At 43.2% G+C, this 16,269-nt stretch overlaps 1 protein-coding gene across 2 annotated transcripts in view; it reads right to left on the bottom strand.

Annotated features, from left to right (window-relative positions):
- The window catches only part of LOC129866921 (low-density lipoprotein receptor class A domain-containing protein 3-like), a 111,910-nt gene extending 97,030 nt beyond the window's left edge, over window positions 1-14,880 (bottom strand). Inside the window, exon 1 of one of the 2 annotated variants that reach the window (XM_055939953.1) lies at window positions 14,528-14,880. In XM_055939953.1, the coding sequence (XP_055795928.1) occupies window positions 14,528-14,579 (52 nt within the window). In that variant the 5' untranslated portion in view covers window positions 14,580-14,880. The remainder of the gene's footprint in view (window positions 1-14,527) is intronic. The other variant, XM_055939952.1, reaches the window with a different exon arrangement.
- Between the last annotated feature and the right edge of the window lie 1,389 nt (window positions 14,881-16,269).

The raw sequence follows: 16,269 nt of genomic DNA, 5'->3' as shown, positions 1-16,269 counted from the left end.
ATGTTAGAAACTCCAAGGGAAAGAGCATACAGCACATTCTAGGCCAAACCATGGTGGGCAGTACAGTTAACAAGTCATATGTTATGAATATACCTTATTGAAATATCTCACCAGGATTACAAACTTTGGCCCACCGAAGTTAGCAGTACAGGGTCTTTGAACTTCACAAACTAAGTCAGAGAAGATTCTTAGCTATCGATGTATAAAACCATCCAACCAGTCAAAGGTTTAATCTTGTAGATATGATCGATAGACGACAATGATGAGACTGAGCCTTTCATGGAATAGCAAAGCACTTTGGATCGATGAGCAATCAATTTCTAATGAGTTCTCTGGACAACCTTTTATTCAAACCTCTCTTCTTTTGTTTCCCCTCCGATCCATACATCTCCAGATAGATCAGATCCATGAAACATGAAGCAGCGCAATTAATAGATCACAGAGCAGAGCTCAGGTTGGATGGAAGGAGATGCTACATCTCAGGTAGAGATGGACAGAATCACATCAATCATTCATTTATATCCCATCCAAATTAAATGAAAATAATACAGAAAGAATAACAAAAAATTGGTCTAATTAATCCCATTACGTGTAGTATTTTATTCAGGAATTCAATGATTGCAGATAGAGGATTTGTCTGCACTTTTGAAAGCACAGCGTGGGAAATTCTCATATCTGCTGCAACTACTGAAATCTGTCTGTAATAGTCTGGCCCATGTCTGTAACAGGGATAGAGGTTCAAAACACAGCACTGGTATTGAGTTGAAAGTGTGGTGCTGTGCTAGGGAGGTCTGAAAGGTGACTCCAGTCATGTGGCTTTGTTTAACAACTCTGGGAAATGGCACCAACTCTATCACACACAAGGCAGGCCTAATTCAAGGGACACAGTAGGACAATGATTGGGAGCATATCAGCTGAGGTGAAAACACACACACACAGGCATACACACACATGGTATGCACACACTGCACAGACACACATACAGTCACAGATGTTTGTGCGTGGACACACACACACACACAGGGCTAGCCACTAAACACTCTTCTCTGACAACAGAACAACCCAGGAGCACAATATCAACCAAAGGTAAACAATATACAACATGGTTCTGCTCCTCGACTCTGAGTCTCACCAGGTGAGAAATGATTACGGCACCCGACGGTGGTTATGAATGAAAACATCCAACCACCTGTGTCTTGAAGTGTGAAGTACTATTGAGACTGTAATGGAACACATTCATCTTGATTATGGAGATATCGGGCATGCTTACGTCTGTCTGTTTCCTCACACTGCCATTGCTGTTATTTTTAGGGCACTGCTTCACAGTAAATACAATAACAAATCTGAGGACGGCAGATATAGGAGATGGTCATTGAATAAATAATATCCTTGTTTGGACTCCAGGAAGAGTAGCTGCTGCCTTGGCAACAGGTAATGGGGCTCCTAAAAAAAATATATATACTATGTCTGATAGAAAGAAGTGATAGCATGCGTGCATGTGTGTGTCTGTGCAGTAGCAGGCACTATCAGGCCATGAGGACTCTGCAAGACAATAAGGTTTGACATACAATCGTGGCCAAAAGTTTTGAGAATGACACAAATATTAATTTTCACAAAGTCTGCTGCTTCAGTTTGTATGATGGCAATTTGCATATACTCCAGAATGTTATGAAGAGTGATCATGAGAAAATGAACTGAATCCCCAAAAAACATTTACACTGCATTTCAGCCCTGCCACAAAAGGACCAGCTGACATCATGTCAGTGATTCTCTCGTTAACACAGGTGTGAATGTTGACGAGGACAAGGCTGGAGATCACTCTGTCATGCTGATTGAGTTCGAATAACAGACTGGAAGCTTCAAAAGGAGGGTGGTGCTTGGAATCATTGCTCTTCCTCTGTCAACCATGGTTACCTGCAAGGAAACATGCGTCGTCATCATTGCTTTGCACAAAAAGGGCTTCACAGGCAAGGTTATTGCTGCCAGTAAGATTGCACCTAAATCAACCATTTATCGGATCATCAAGAACTTCAAGGTGAGCGGTTCAATTGTTGTGAAGAAGGCTTCAGGGCGCCCAAGAAAGTCCAGCAAGCGCCAGGACCGTCTCCTAAAGTTGATTCAGCTGCGGGATCGGGGCACCACCAGTACAGAGCTTGCTCAGGAATGGCAGCAGGCAGGTGTGAGTGCATCTGCACGCACAGTGAGGCTTAGACTTTTGGAGGATGGCCTGGTGTCAAGAAGGGCAGCAAAGAAGCCACTTCACTCCAGGAAAAACATCAGGGACAGACTGATATTCTGCAAAACCTACAGGGATTGGACTGCTGAGGACTGGGGTAAAGTCATTTTCTCTGATGAATCCCCTTTCCGATTGTTTGGGGCATCCGGAAAAAAGCTTGTCTGGAGAAGACAAGGTGAGCGTTACCATCAGCCCTGTGTCATGCCAACAGTAAAGCATCCTGAGACCATTCATGTGTGGGGTTGCTTCTCAGCCAAGGGAGTGGGCTCACTCACAGTTTTGCCTAAGAACACAGCCATGAATAAAGAATGGTACCAACACATCCTCCGAGAGCAACTTCTCCCAACCATCCAGGAACAGTTTGGTGACGAAATATGCATTTTCCAACATGATGGAGCACCTTGCCATAAGGCAAAAGTGATAACTAAGTGGCTCAGGGAACAAAACATCGATATGTTGGGTCCATGGCCAGGAAACTCCCCAGACCTTAATCCCATTGAGAACTTGTGGTCAATCCTCAAGAGGCGGGTGGACAAACAAAAACCCACAAACTCCAGGCATTGATTATGCAAGAATGGGCTGCCATCAGTCAGGATGTGGCCCAGAAGTTAATTGACAGCATGCCAGGGCGGATTGCAGAGGTCTTGAAAAAGAAGGGTCAACACTGCAAATATTGACTCTTTGCATCAACTTCATGTTATTGTCAATAAAAGCCTTTGACACTTATGAAATGCTTGTAATTATAATTCAGTATTCCATAGTAACATCTGACAAAAATATCTAAAGACACTGAAGCAGCAAACTTTGTGGAAATTAATATTTGTGTCATTCTTAAAACTTTTGGCCACAACTGTACAGTGAGGTCCAAAAGTATTTGGACAGTGACATATTTTTTGTTGTTTTGGCTCTATACTGAAATGGTACAATGACTATGAGGTTAAGTGCAGACTGTCAGCTTTAATGTGAAAGTATTTTCAGCCATATCGGGTGAAACATTTAGAGCAGTGTTTCCCAAACTCGGTCCTCTGGATCCCACGTAGTGCACATTGGTTTTTGCCCTAACACTACACAGCTGATTCAAATAATCAACTAATAATCAAGCTTTGATCATGTGAATCAGCTGTTTAGTGCTAGGGCAAAAACCAAAATGTGCACCCCTTGGAGTCCCAAGGACTGAGTTTAGGAAACCCTGGTTTAGATAGAACAGCACGTTTTATACATAGTGCCCACATTTTAAGGAACCAAAAGTATTCTGACAAATTCACTTATGCAGTATGTGTATTAAAGTAGTCAAAGGTTAAGTATTTGGTCCCATATTCCTAGCAAGCAATGACTATAAGCCTGTGACTACAAACTTGTTGGATGCATTTGCAGTTGGTTTTGGTTGTGTTTCAGATTATTTTGTTCACAATATACAGTACCAATTAAAAGTTTGGACACACCTACTTTTTATTTATTTGTACTATTTTCTACATTGTAGAATAATAGAGAACACATAAATGATGAAATAACACATATGGAATCATGTAGGAACCAAAAAAGTGTTAAAACAAATCAAAATATCTTTTATATTTGAGATTCTTCAAAGTAGCCACCCTTTGCCTTGATGACATCTTTGCACACTCTTGGCATTCTCTCAAACAGCTTCATGAGGTCATCACTTGGAATGCATTTCAATTAACAGGTGTGCCTTGTTAAAAGTTCATTTGTGGAATTTCTTTCCTTCTTAATGTGTTTGAGCCAATCAGTTGTGCTGTGACAAGGTATGGGTGGTATACAGAAGATAGGGCTATTAGGTAAAATACCAAGTCCATATTATGGCAAGAACAGCTCAAATAAGCAAAGGGAAATGACAGTCCACCATTACTTTAAGACAAGAAGGTCAGTCAATCCGGAAAATGTCAAGAACTTTGAAAGTTTCTTCAAGTGCAGTCGCAAAAACCATCAAGCGCTATGATGAAACTGGCTCTCATGAGGACCGCCACAGGAAAAGAAGACCCAGAGTTAACTCTGCTGCAGAGGATAAGTTCATTAGAGTTACCAGCCTCTGAAATTGCAGCCCAAATAAAAGCTTCACAGAGTTCAAGTAACAGACACATCTCAACATCAACTGCTCAGAGGAGACTGCGTGAATCAGGCCTTCATGGTCGAATTGCTGCAAAGAAACCACTACTAAAGGACTTGGGCCAAGAAACATGAGCAATGAACATTAGACCGGTGGAAATCTGTCCATTGGTCTGATGAGTCCAAATTTGAGATTTTTGGTTCCAACCGACGTGTCTTTGTGAGACGCAGAGTAGGTGAATGGATCATCTCCGCATGTGTCGTTTCCACCGTGAAGCATGGAGGAGGTGGTGTTTTGCTGGTGACACTGTCAGTGATTTATTTAAAATTCAAGGTACACTTAACCAGCATGGCTACCACAGCATTCTGCAGTGATACGCCATCCCATCTGGTTTGCGCTTGTGTGGGACTATCATTAGTTTTTCAACTGGACAATGACCCAACACACCTGTGTAAGGGCTATTTGACCATGAAGGAGAGTGATGGAGTGTTACATCAGATGATCTGGCCTCCACAATCCCCCCACCTCAAACCAATTGAGATGGTTTGAGATGAGTTGGACCGCAGAGTGAAGGAAAAGCATCCAACAAGTGCTCAGCATATGTGGGAACTCCTTCAAGACTGTTGGAAAGGCATTCCATGTGAGGCTGGTTGAGAGAATTCCCAGAGTGTGCAAATCTGTCATCAAGGCAAAGGCTGGCTACTTTGAAGAATCTCAAATATAAAATACCATTTGATTTGTTTAACACTTTTTTGGTTATTACATGATTCCATATGTGTTATGTCATAGTTTTGATGTCTTCACTATTATTCTACAATGTAGAAAATAGTAAAAAATTAAGAAAAACCCTTGAATGAGTAGGTGTGTTCAGACTTTTGACTGGTACGGTAAATTAATGGTAAATAATGTAGTGTCATTTTGTAGTCACTTTTATTGTAAATAAGAATGAAATATGTTTCTGAACAATTCTACATTAATGTGGATGCTACCATGATTTTTTTTAAGGGGGGGGGGGGGGGGGATTATGATATTTATGCCTCTGTAACATTCTCACTCATCATTATTCACAATTCATGAATGATTATTCGTAATCACGGTACCATCCACATTAACGTAGAATTGTTAGGAAACATATTCTATTTTTATTTATACTAAGTGACTCCAAAATAACACAATACATTATTTCCCATTCATTTCTGTTGGGTACAAAATAATCAGAAACAACCAAAACAAACTGCAAATGCATCCAACAAGTTTGTAGTCACAAGTTTGATGTAGTAGTCATTGTTTGCTAGGAATGTGGGATTAAATACTAAACTTTAGACTACTTTAATACACATAATGTCACGCCCTGACCTTAGTTCCTTTATGTCTCTATTTTGGTTTGGTCAGGGCGTGAATTGGGGTGGGCATTCTATGTTTTTTTTCTATGTTTTCTATTTCTATGTGTTTGACCTGGTATGGTTCCCAATCAGAGGCAGCTGTCTATCGTTGTCTCTGATTGAGAACCATACTTAGGTAGCCTTTTCCCACCTGTGGTTTGTGGGTAGTTGTTTTCTGTTTGTGTTGTAGCACCTTTCAGGACTGTTTCGATTTTTGTTGTTTCACTTTGTTATTTTGTGTTCAGTTGTAATAAATTAACATGGACACTTACCACGCTGCGTTTTGGTCCGATCTATCCTGTTCATCAGATGAAGAAGATTGTTACACATAAGCGAATTTATCAAAAAATTTCTGGTTCCCTAAAATGGGGGGACTATCTATAAAAGTGCTGTCTTTTCTAAATGGTTCATCTGATATGGATGAAAATACCCCCCAAAAAGTTGACAGTCAGCACTCATAGTCATTGCATCATTACAAATCCAAAGTGCTCAGTACAGAGCCAAAACAACAAAACAAGTGTCACTGTCCAAATACTTTACCTCACTATATATGCTACGCTAGCACCATCATTTCATTACACATTCATTCTGACAGGTGAGACATGGTCAGGTGGAGCTTTGGTGATTCACATGGGTCTTCAATGAGAATATAGTGGAACACCACTATTCTATAGTGCTAATACAAGTTTTTTTGGCCATTCTCTCACTTTACCTCACTTCAGGGGCAAGCCTGGAAAAGACCACAAAAAAGACTACACACACACACACACACACACACACACACACACACACACACACACACACACACACACACACACACACACACACACACACACACACACACACACACACACACACACTCTCTCTCTCTCTCTGAAGTTATTCCACCTGTATTCCAGCCAGGTCTGTTGTGATTTATATGGTTCAATATAACGGAAATTCTTTACAACCCAACCCGACAGAACAGGGTGCCATTGAACACAGAGTCACGGGAGGAGGAAGACACATTAAATGGCCTCTGCAGAGCACAAACAGACAGACCTGGAGTCCATTTTGGAAAGTTATATTTACAATGCATGTGCAGGTTTAATTTGCTCGGTTTCACTTTGTTATTAATAATAGCCAGCTGTGTGTGTGTGTGTGAGTGAGTGATCAGGTCTGGGTGACCTTGATCGGTCAGACCAAAATGGGTCGGTCGCAGAGTGGAGGCCTGAAGTTTGACAGCCCTCTAAATCTAATAAAACATAGAACTTTAACACATTTAATGCATGTGTCATATGTATGGATTTACCACTGTTTAAGATATTACCAACTAAAGTAATATAGGCCTTCATACTGTACTGAGACTGAGACTGCGTTTTATACCAGATTTCACAAGTGCTAAACAAATGTGAAATGAGAGTTACCGAAAAAGACATCAAGACAAAAGTGTGTCAGCTAAAAAACCTTCCCGCATTCCAAAATGTAAAATGAGTAGCAGAATGGCAGATGGCTGGGAATTAGTTGTCAGAATTAAAAAGACATCCCTTTTAGAGCCCAAACATGCAGCAAAAACAATATTTATTTCAAAAGCATGAGTCTCACAAACTGACAGGTACAGTAGTAGGCTACACAGCTAAATGATTTGAGTCTGGGACCCATGAGCACCAACATGTTGTCACGCCCTGGCCTTAGTATTCTTTGTTTTCTTTATGTTTTTTAGTTAGGTCAGGGTGTGACATGGGGAATGTATGTGTTTTTGTAGTGTCTATTGTAGTTGTCTAGTTATGTCTATGGCTGCCTAGATTGGTTCTCAATTAGAGGCAGCTGTGGTTCATTGTCTCTGATTGAGAGCCATATTTAAGGCAGCCATAGGCATTGGGGTTTTGTGGGTAATTGTCTGTGTCTATGTTCTATGTTGCATGTTGCATGTGTGCACTTAGTTCATTTATATAGCTTCACGTTCGTCTATTTGTTGTTTTGTTTCGTTTTTCTTCTTAATAATAAAGAGAAGATGTATTTTTCACACGCTGTGCCTTGGTCCACTCTCTCACCCTTAGACAGCCAGAATTACCCACCTAAATCGGACCAAGCGGCGTGTCAAGCGGCAACAGGACAAACCTACACAGGATTTCTGGACATGGGAGGACGAATTGGATGTAATTGGACCTTGGGCTCAACCAGGAGAAGATCGCCGCCCCAAAGCTGAGCTGGAGGCAGCGAAAGCCGAGAGGAGGCGATATAAGGAGGCAGCACGGAGGCAAGGCTGGAAGCCCGTGAGTACTACCCAAAAAAATATTGGGGGGGGGGGCTTACAGGGAGTGTGGCGAAGTCAGGTAGGAGACCTGCGCATACTCCCTGTACTTACCGTGGAGAGCGAGAGTATGGGCAGACACCGTGTTATGCAGTAGAGCGCATGGTGTCTCCTGTACGCGTGCATAGCCCGGTTCGGTACATTCCAGCTCCACGTATCGGCCGGGCTAGATTGAGCGTTGAGCCTGATGTCATGAAGCCGGCCCAACGCATCTGGCCACCAGTGCGTCTCCTCGGGCCGGCTTACATGGCACCAGCCTTACGCATGGTGTCCCCGGTTCGCCTACATAGCCCAGTGCGGGTTATTCCACCTCCCCGCACTGGTCAGGCGACGGGGAGCATACAACCAGGTAAGGTTGGGCAGGCTCAGTGCTCAAGGGAGCCAGTACGCCTGCACGGTCCGGTATTACCGGCGCCACCTCCCCGCCCCAGCCCAGTACCACCAGTGCCTACACCACGCACCAGGCTTCCAGTGTGTCTCCAGAGCCCTGTTCCTCCTCCACGCACTCGCCCTATGGTGCGTGTCTCCAGCCCGGTACCACCAGTTCCGGCACCACGCACCAAGCCTCCTGTGTCCCCCCAGAGTCCTGTGCGTCCTGTTGTTGTTCCCCGCACTAGCCTGAAGATGCGTGTCCTTAACCCGGTACCTCCAGTTCCGGCACCACGCACCAGGCCTACAGTGCGTCTCAGCCGGCCAGAGTCTGCTGTCTGCCCAGCGGTGCCTGAACTGCCCGCCTGCTCAGCGGCGCCTGAACTGCCCGTCTGCCCAACGGCGCCTGAACTGCCCGTCTGCCCAACGGCGCCTGAACTGTCCGTCTGCCCAACGCCATCTGAACTGTCCGTCTGCCAAGCGCCGCATGAACTGCCCGTCTGGACTGAGCCTTCAAAGCCGCCCGTCTGCCATGAGCCTGCAGAGCCGCCCGTCTGCCATGAGCCTTCAGAGCCGTTCGCCAGACAGGAGCAGCCAGAGCCGTCCGCCAGACAGGAGCAGTCAGAGCCGTCCGCCAGACAGGAGCAGCCAGAACCGTCCGCCAGACAGGAGCAGCCAGAGCCTTCCGCCAGACAGGAGCAGCCAGAGCCTTCCGCCAGACAGGATCAGCCAGAGCCTTCCGCCAGACAGGATCAGCCAGAGCCTTCCGCCAGACAGGCTCAGCCAGAGCCTTCCGCCAGACAGGCTCAGCCAGAGCCTTCCGCCAGACAGGCTCAGCCAGAGCCGTCCGTCAGCCATGACCAGCCAGAGCCGTCCGTCAGCCATGACCAGCCAGAGCCGTCAGCCAGCCATGACCAGCCAGCGCCGTCAGCCAGCCATGACCAGCCAGAGCCGTCAGCCAGCCATGAACAGCCAGAGCCGTCAGCCAGCCATGAACAGCCAGAGCCGTCAGCCAGTCCGGAGCTGCCGTCCCTCAGTCCGGAGCTGCCGTCCCTCAGTCCGGAGCTGCCGTCCCTCAGTCCGGAGCTGCCGTCCCTCAGTCCGGAGCTGCCGTCCCTCAGTCCGGAGCTGCCGTCCCTCAGTCCGGAGCTGCCGACCCTCAGTCCGGAGCTGCCCCCTAATCCAGTGGGGTTAATTTGGAGGGTGGCCATTTGGAGGAGGCTACCAAAGCGGGTATTGACAATGGTGGAGTGGAGGCCACGTCCCGCACCCGAGCCGCCGCCATGATGGGGCCCACCCTGGACCCTCCCCTTTCTATGTCAGTTTGTGCGGTCGGAGTCCACACCTTTGGGGGGGGGGGGGGGGATGTATGTGTTTTTGTAGTGTCTAGTGTAGTTGTCTAGCTATGTCTATGGCTGCCTAGATTGGTTCTCAATTAGAGGCAGCTGTGGTTCATTGTCTCTGATTGAGAGCCATATTTAACTTCTTGCGACTATAGGGGGTGCTGTTTTCTCATTAGCATAATTTGCATTACAGATTAAACGGCTTCCTACTCAATTCTTGCTCGTACAATATGCATATTATTACTATTATTGGATAGAAAACACTCTCTAGTTTCTATAGCCGTTGGAATTTTGTCTCTGAGTGAAACAGAACTCAATCTACAGCACTTTTCATGATAGGGAGTCAGATTTCAAACATTTTGGCCACTGATCTGGAGTCAGTTTAAAGCTCACTGTAAACGCTATGGAGAAACAGACACTGCTTACGTCTTCCCCTGGATGTCTGTGCGTGATGACGCTTTGAATGAATGGTGTCGATTGCGCAATCAGTTTCTCTATAAGACACCAAATAGCGGAAGTAGCTTCCCTTTGCTGCCTGCGCCTTGCGCGCGAAGGACATCGGACTCGCCTCCTTCCAAGCGTTAGTTTAGCCAGTAATATTTCTCCGGTCATGTTTTTACCCGTTATAGGTGTTAACAGCATCATAAGGTAGTTAATTTGAACCGTTGTATAGCAATTTATATCCTTTTAGTGCGATTTTGAGGCATTGCTTTGTTGTGCACTTTGACGCGCTGGGCACATTTCGGGGTCCCGGTCGTACGTTAGTGGGCATTTCGACGGACAAGTGGACATCTTTCGACCAAAAGAAGATTAGACCCAAGAAAGGATTCTTTGCCCAAGATTCTGATGGAAGAACAGCTCACAGTAAGAACAATTTATGATGATAAATCGTGTTTCTGTCGAAAAATGTTAAACGCTTACGCCGCCATTTTGTTTTGTATAGCTTCGCTTGGCGCAACCTGTATTGAAAAGTAAGGATAATTTAAAAAATGTAAATCATCGATTGCATTAAGAACTAATTTGTCTTTCGATTCCTGTCAACCCTGTATTTTTTAGTCAAGTATATGATTAGCTATTGATTAAACTAGATCACTCAAAGATGGCGGCCGACATTTCCAGGCTTGTTTTGCTACTATTTTCATTGTATAACCACGTTTTTTTATGGCTAAATATGCACATTTTCGAACAAACTGTATATGTATGTTGTAATATGATGTTACAGGAGTGTCATCTGAAGAATTCTGAGAAGGTTAGTGAAAAAATTTATATATTTTGGCGATGATACGATATCGCTCTCTTTGGCTAGAATCAGTGCTCGGGTAACGTTTGCGTATGTGGTATGCTAATATAACGATTTATTGTGTTTTCGCCGTAAAACACTTAGAAAATCTGAAATGTTGTCTGAATTCACAAGATCTGTGTCTGTCCATTGCTATGTGCTGTGTATTTTTAAGAAATGTTTTATGATGAGTAAATTGGTAATACACGTTGCTGTCTGTAGTAATTCTAGGAGCTTTGGTGAGATTTGTGATGCTGGCTGCAATGGCAAACTATGATTTATACCTGAAATATGCACATTTTTCTAACAAAACCTATCCTATACCATAAATATGTTATCAGACTGTCATCTGACGAGGTTTTTTCTTGGTTAGTGGCTATCAATATCTTAGTTTAGCCGAATTGGTGATAGCTACTGGTGTTGAGAGAAAATGGTGGACAAAGAAAAATGGTGATTTTTGCTAACGTGTTTAGCTAATAGATTTACATATTGTGTCTTTCCTGTAAAACATTTTAAAAATCTGAAATGGTGGCTTTATTCACAAGATCTGTATCTTTCATTAGGTGTCTTGGACTTGTGATTTAATGATATTTAGATGCTACTATTTAATTGTGACGCTATGCTAGCGATGCTAATCAGTGTGTGGGGGGGTGGGTGGGGGGATTGCTCCCGGATCCGGGGTAGAGGCTCGTTAGAGGTTAAGGCAGTCATAGGCATTGGGGTTTTGTGGGTAATTGTCTGTGTCTATGTTCTATGTTGCATGTGTGCACTTAGTTCATTTATATAGCTTCACGTTCGTCTATTTGTTGTTTTGTTTCGTTTTTCTTCTTAATAATAAAGAGAAGATGTATTTTTCACACGCTGCGCCTTGGTCCACTCTCTCACCCTTAGACAGCCGTGACACATGTGAAGTTCATATTGGGTGTCAAATGAAAGCTAAGTCTCTTTGTATTTATTTTTATTAAGGTATAAAAAAAAATAGGAATAAGCAAAGGCTTTGATTTCTGGTCAGAGAGATAGAAAAGAGTTCTTAGAAAACATCTACCAGAAAAGTCTAAAAATGTATGAGAAACGTATGAAAACATAAGAATATTGAAGTAAAGACCCATGCTAACTAATATCAACACTTATATTTAGTTTTGGATAAATTATTTGCCTACTGTACATTTTTAAAACATGACCTTATGCTTGTAATTCTGTTGCCAAAAACCTACATATTTTTAAGATATTTATTTCTAATTTCTCTCCCTCATGAGGGAGAACAATGAACATTCACATACGTAACAAGGAAAGTTAGCTGTACCAATTAGTTCGTGTTTTTACCGATATCAAGTTTGTTTTTGAATTATTAAGTGATTAAAACTCGTAATTTCCGAAATCACAAAAAAAAATCAGAAATCACAGTTGGGTCACGTGCTACTGTCCTCCTTTCCACTGGCATACTGTTATGTTCAGCACATAACGGTTTTCTTTCTCTATCTGTCATCTGGTGGTCAAAGCAAGACTATAAAAACTATCTGGACAACCTCTCCCTCCTCTCTCTCGCCAGTTAGTCACTGCCGTTACCGACACCTACCACCTTTCCATTTACTGTAACAAGGACATCCATGGATGGGCCAAATATGAACCAATCATAAATGTCTGTTTCACAAGTTTGGACAGCACAGTACAGTACAGTAGAGCACAGTAGAGAACAGTAAAGGGCCCGGTTTTCCAAAAGCATCTTAAGACTAAGTTAATCGTTAGAACCTGTACAGTATAGTACAGAAAGGTACAGTAGAGTTCAGTAAAGTACAGTAGAGCACACTGGAGTAGAGAACCATATGTGCTGTAATGCACTGTACTCTACTGTACTGAACATATGTACTTTACTGTACTGAACTCTGCTGTGCCATACTGTGCTGTGATGTCCAAACTTGTGAAACATGTCTGGTCCGGACCAACCAAATGTGGTCATTTGGGGGCAGAGCTCATTCAAATAATAGCCAGTGTGTAGAATAATACCCAAATATGCTAAACATATATTGCATATTTCTACATTTGTGTACCTGTTCAGGATGCATCACCATGAAGAGAATGATATTCATACCCATAATTATGCATTTCTGTATAGTACAAATCAGGGACCAATGATGTAATTCCGTTAGCGGTTTAAAATCCACTTCACCTACTGTAGTTCAATAACCAAAATAAAAAATGTGAAACTCAACGTGTCATGTCAAAACTGTCTTCTTCCAGGCATCCTTGAATCTTCATTTTTGGAAAACGTTGTCGCATTAGAAACTAAGGGCGATTTTACCGTAATATCGTTACGAAACTTTGCATCTGCACAGTTCTTCCAGTAAATGTGTTGTGACATTTTCTGTGTAAATTGTTCAAAGTAGTACTTGTTCATAGAGTTGTATGGTTTGTTAAACTTAAAAAATCTATGTTTTTTTAGCATACATTTTAAAGTGACAAATCTGTTCTCGTTGCGGACAAGTCAACTCAGTACTCCGATGTAGCCTTTAAATCTGAAACATGTTGAGTTTGAATAACAAAAAGGCATCATCTTTTGAACTCCCATTGCCCTCATAGTGTGGCTCAATGTGTTTTGCACAGCAAATCAACTCTCACCTGTCAGTCTGTATTCGAACCTGTAGAACAGTCTATGCAACTTGGTAATAGTTATCATACTAGAGCCTACACTGAACTTTATTGAATGAAAAACGATCTACTATGTAACTATAAACACAATATTGTTACTACAGTTTTTCTGTGTAGGCTAGTTGCTCTCAATATAGGGCTCTGGTTACATGTACTTAAAATAATTATATAGGCATACATGGAAGGCCACAAATTCATGTAGCCATACTGAAAGCATTTAAAATCCTATCCTGGTAATGTAATTCTGTAATACTTACTGCCTGCTGCACAGTCTGATAGAAGTAGGCTTCTCTCCATGCCCCCCACTCGGCCCCTCAGCTGCCATGGCGGGGCAGGGGCACAGATTGACTTGTCAACGCTTCCCTGTCAACAACCTCAGATCATAACTACCCTGTGTCCTCTGGCTCCTCTCCCTCTGATTCACCTCTCACACTTCACATAGCATCCTTACTCACAAACACAACAGTATAAGGCAATCTAGCCCTACACATGGCTGCCAAACGTTTAACGACATAAACTGATATGCAATGCGATGTCCTGGGAAACATAGCCTACACGCCACAAGAAAAGAACGGGAATTTGAGAATAGCCTGCTGCTTTCGGGTTGGCAAAAGTAAAACAACGGGACGTAGCGGAACTAAATCGACTTCGCAGCCTGTTGGTTGCACATACTTTGTCCCAACTCCGCTTGAAGTTAGCGCTGGTTACATTGCAACAGTGTAACATTTATGACAACAACGACATTGTGCACACAAAAGTGGCAAATAGGATATATCGTTTTTGTTACGTCTGTTGCGAAAGCACGCTTGTTCTTTCCCTTCCAGAGCAGCCACAGCGGCACTGTTAGAAGCGCCGACAGACGAAAAAGCTTGAATACGAAAAGCTATGTATTTAAAAAAATAAAAAAAACTTACCAACCGAGCTTGAGCCAGTCCCCGAACTAAGCAAGATGTACCAGATCCACATCTTATGGTCTTTTTTCGGCCTGCCCTTTTTGCACCCCGCCGCGGGCCAACAATCGGGGCAATAGAACACTTATCCGGTTTGCTCCTATCTCCACTTTTCGCGTTGTTCTCTCCTTTTTTCTATTCGTGACAAAGTTAGAAAATGGCTTGCGTGAAGAGCCGGATTCTCACAGGGACAGAGTTTTCGGAATCATGGCTGGGGAGGAAGAGGCTGGCGGCGGTAGGGGCTTGGGGGTGGTGGCAGGGGATTTGGAGTGAATGGGGATCACTGGGTGGGGATCGGGTTAGCGCCGTGTGAGAGGCGGAGACTTGTGGCTGCTACAGAAGACTAAAGGTCGGTTGGGAGTAGGACCATGTATGTGCCTCGAAGGCAGGCACTCACACGAGCTCTTGATCACAGAACGTGTGATATAGCCAGGCATCTATTAATCCGAAAAGCTTGAAAATAGTGACATTCAGCCATTAGTTGTTCGTCCTTTATACATACTTTGTGAGATTAAATATCTGTAGATTTTAGATTTCTGGTTTATGAGATTAATTCTCTGTAGACTTTAGACTTTGGAGACCTGGGAAAAACTATGTGAAAGGTGCACTGAGCAGTTTAAATAGGCTACAGCTCCCTGTTTGCTCTCAATCCCCCAAAAATACAGAAGTTAAAACATCCGTTTCTAAATAAATATGTATACAAGTGTATATGTTTTTCCCCTATGTGAACTTCTATTTCAATAAGAGTAAACTATTCAGTCAATGTATCAAGATATGCATTGCATTAGCATCTCTCTCTCTCACACACACACACACATATACACACACACATATACACACTCAACCAAGCAAGCACGCACCCACACACCCAAGCATGCACACACACGTACACACACAATCTGTCTGTCACAGTGTCAGTGTTATGAATAGTGTGTCAACTCGGAAAACAGAGGGAGCAGATAGAAGAGAAGAGGAGTGATGAGCTTTCACCAGAGCAGATCTATCCTCTTTATCGTTCAATGCAGCTGTGTGAAGTCAAAGACAGACCCAAACAAAAAGCCAGCTTTTGATAACACCCTAACCTGCAGGCATATGATCTGGAAAAGCCCCCACTATCAAACAACCTCCAGCCCTGAAAGAATTCATCAGCACATTGCTTATCAAGGCAGCTGGGCTTGGAGCAGGCAGCACAGGGGGTCAGATAAATGCATGAGGCCATTGTCATCAATCTCAGTTTGATCTACAATACCAGTCAAAAGTTTGGACACACCTGCTCATTCAAGGATATTTCTTTATTTGTACTATTTTCTACATTGTATAATAATAGTGAAGACATCAAAACTAGGAAATAACAAATATGGAATCATGTAGTAACCAAAAAAGTGTTAAACAAATCTAAATATATTTTATATTTGAGATTCTTCAAAGTAGCCACCCTTCGCTTTGATGACAGCTTTGCACAGTCTTGGCATTCTCTCAACCAGATTCACCTGGAATGCTTTTCCAACAGTCTTTTGAGGAGTTCCCACATATGCTGAGCACTTGTTGACTGCTTTTCCTTCACTCTGCCATCCAACTCATCCAAAACCATCTCAATTGAGTTGAGGTCAGGTGATTATGGAAGCCAGATCATCTGATGCAGCACTCCATCACTCTCCTTCTTGGTCAAATAGCCTTTACACAGCTTAGAGGCGTGCTGGGTTATT

Source organism: Salvelinus fontinalis, chromosome 12 (assembly GCF_029448725.1).
Source record: "Salvelinus fontinalis isolate EN_2023a chromosome 12, ASM2944872v1, whole genome shotgun sequence".
Taxonomy (NCBI): domain Eukaryota; kingdom Metazoa; phylum Chordata; class Actinopteri; order Salmoniformes; family Salmonidae; genus Salvelinus; species Salvelinus fontinalis.
This window is presented reverse-complemented; position numbering and strand designations above follow the sequence as displayed.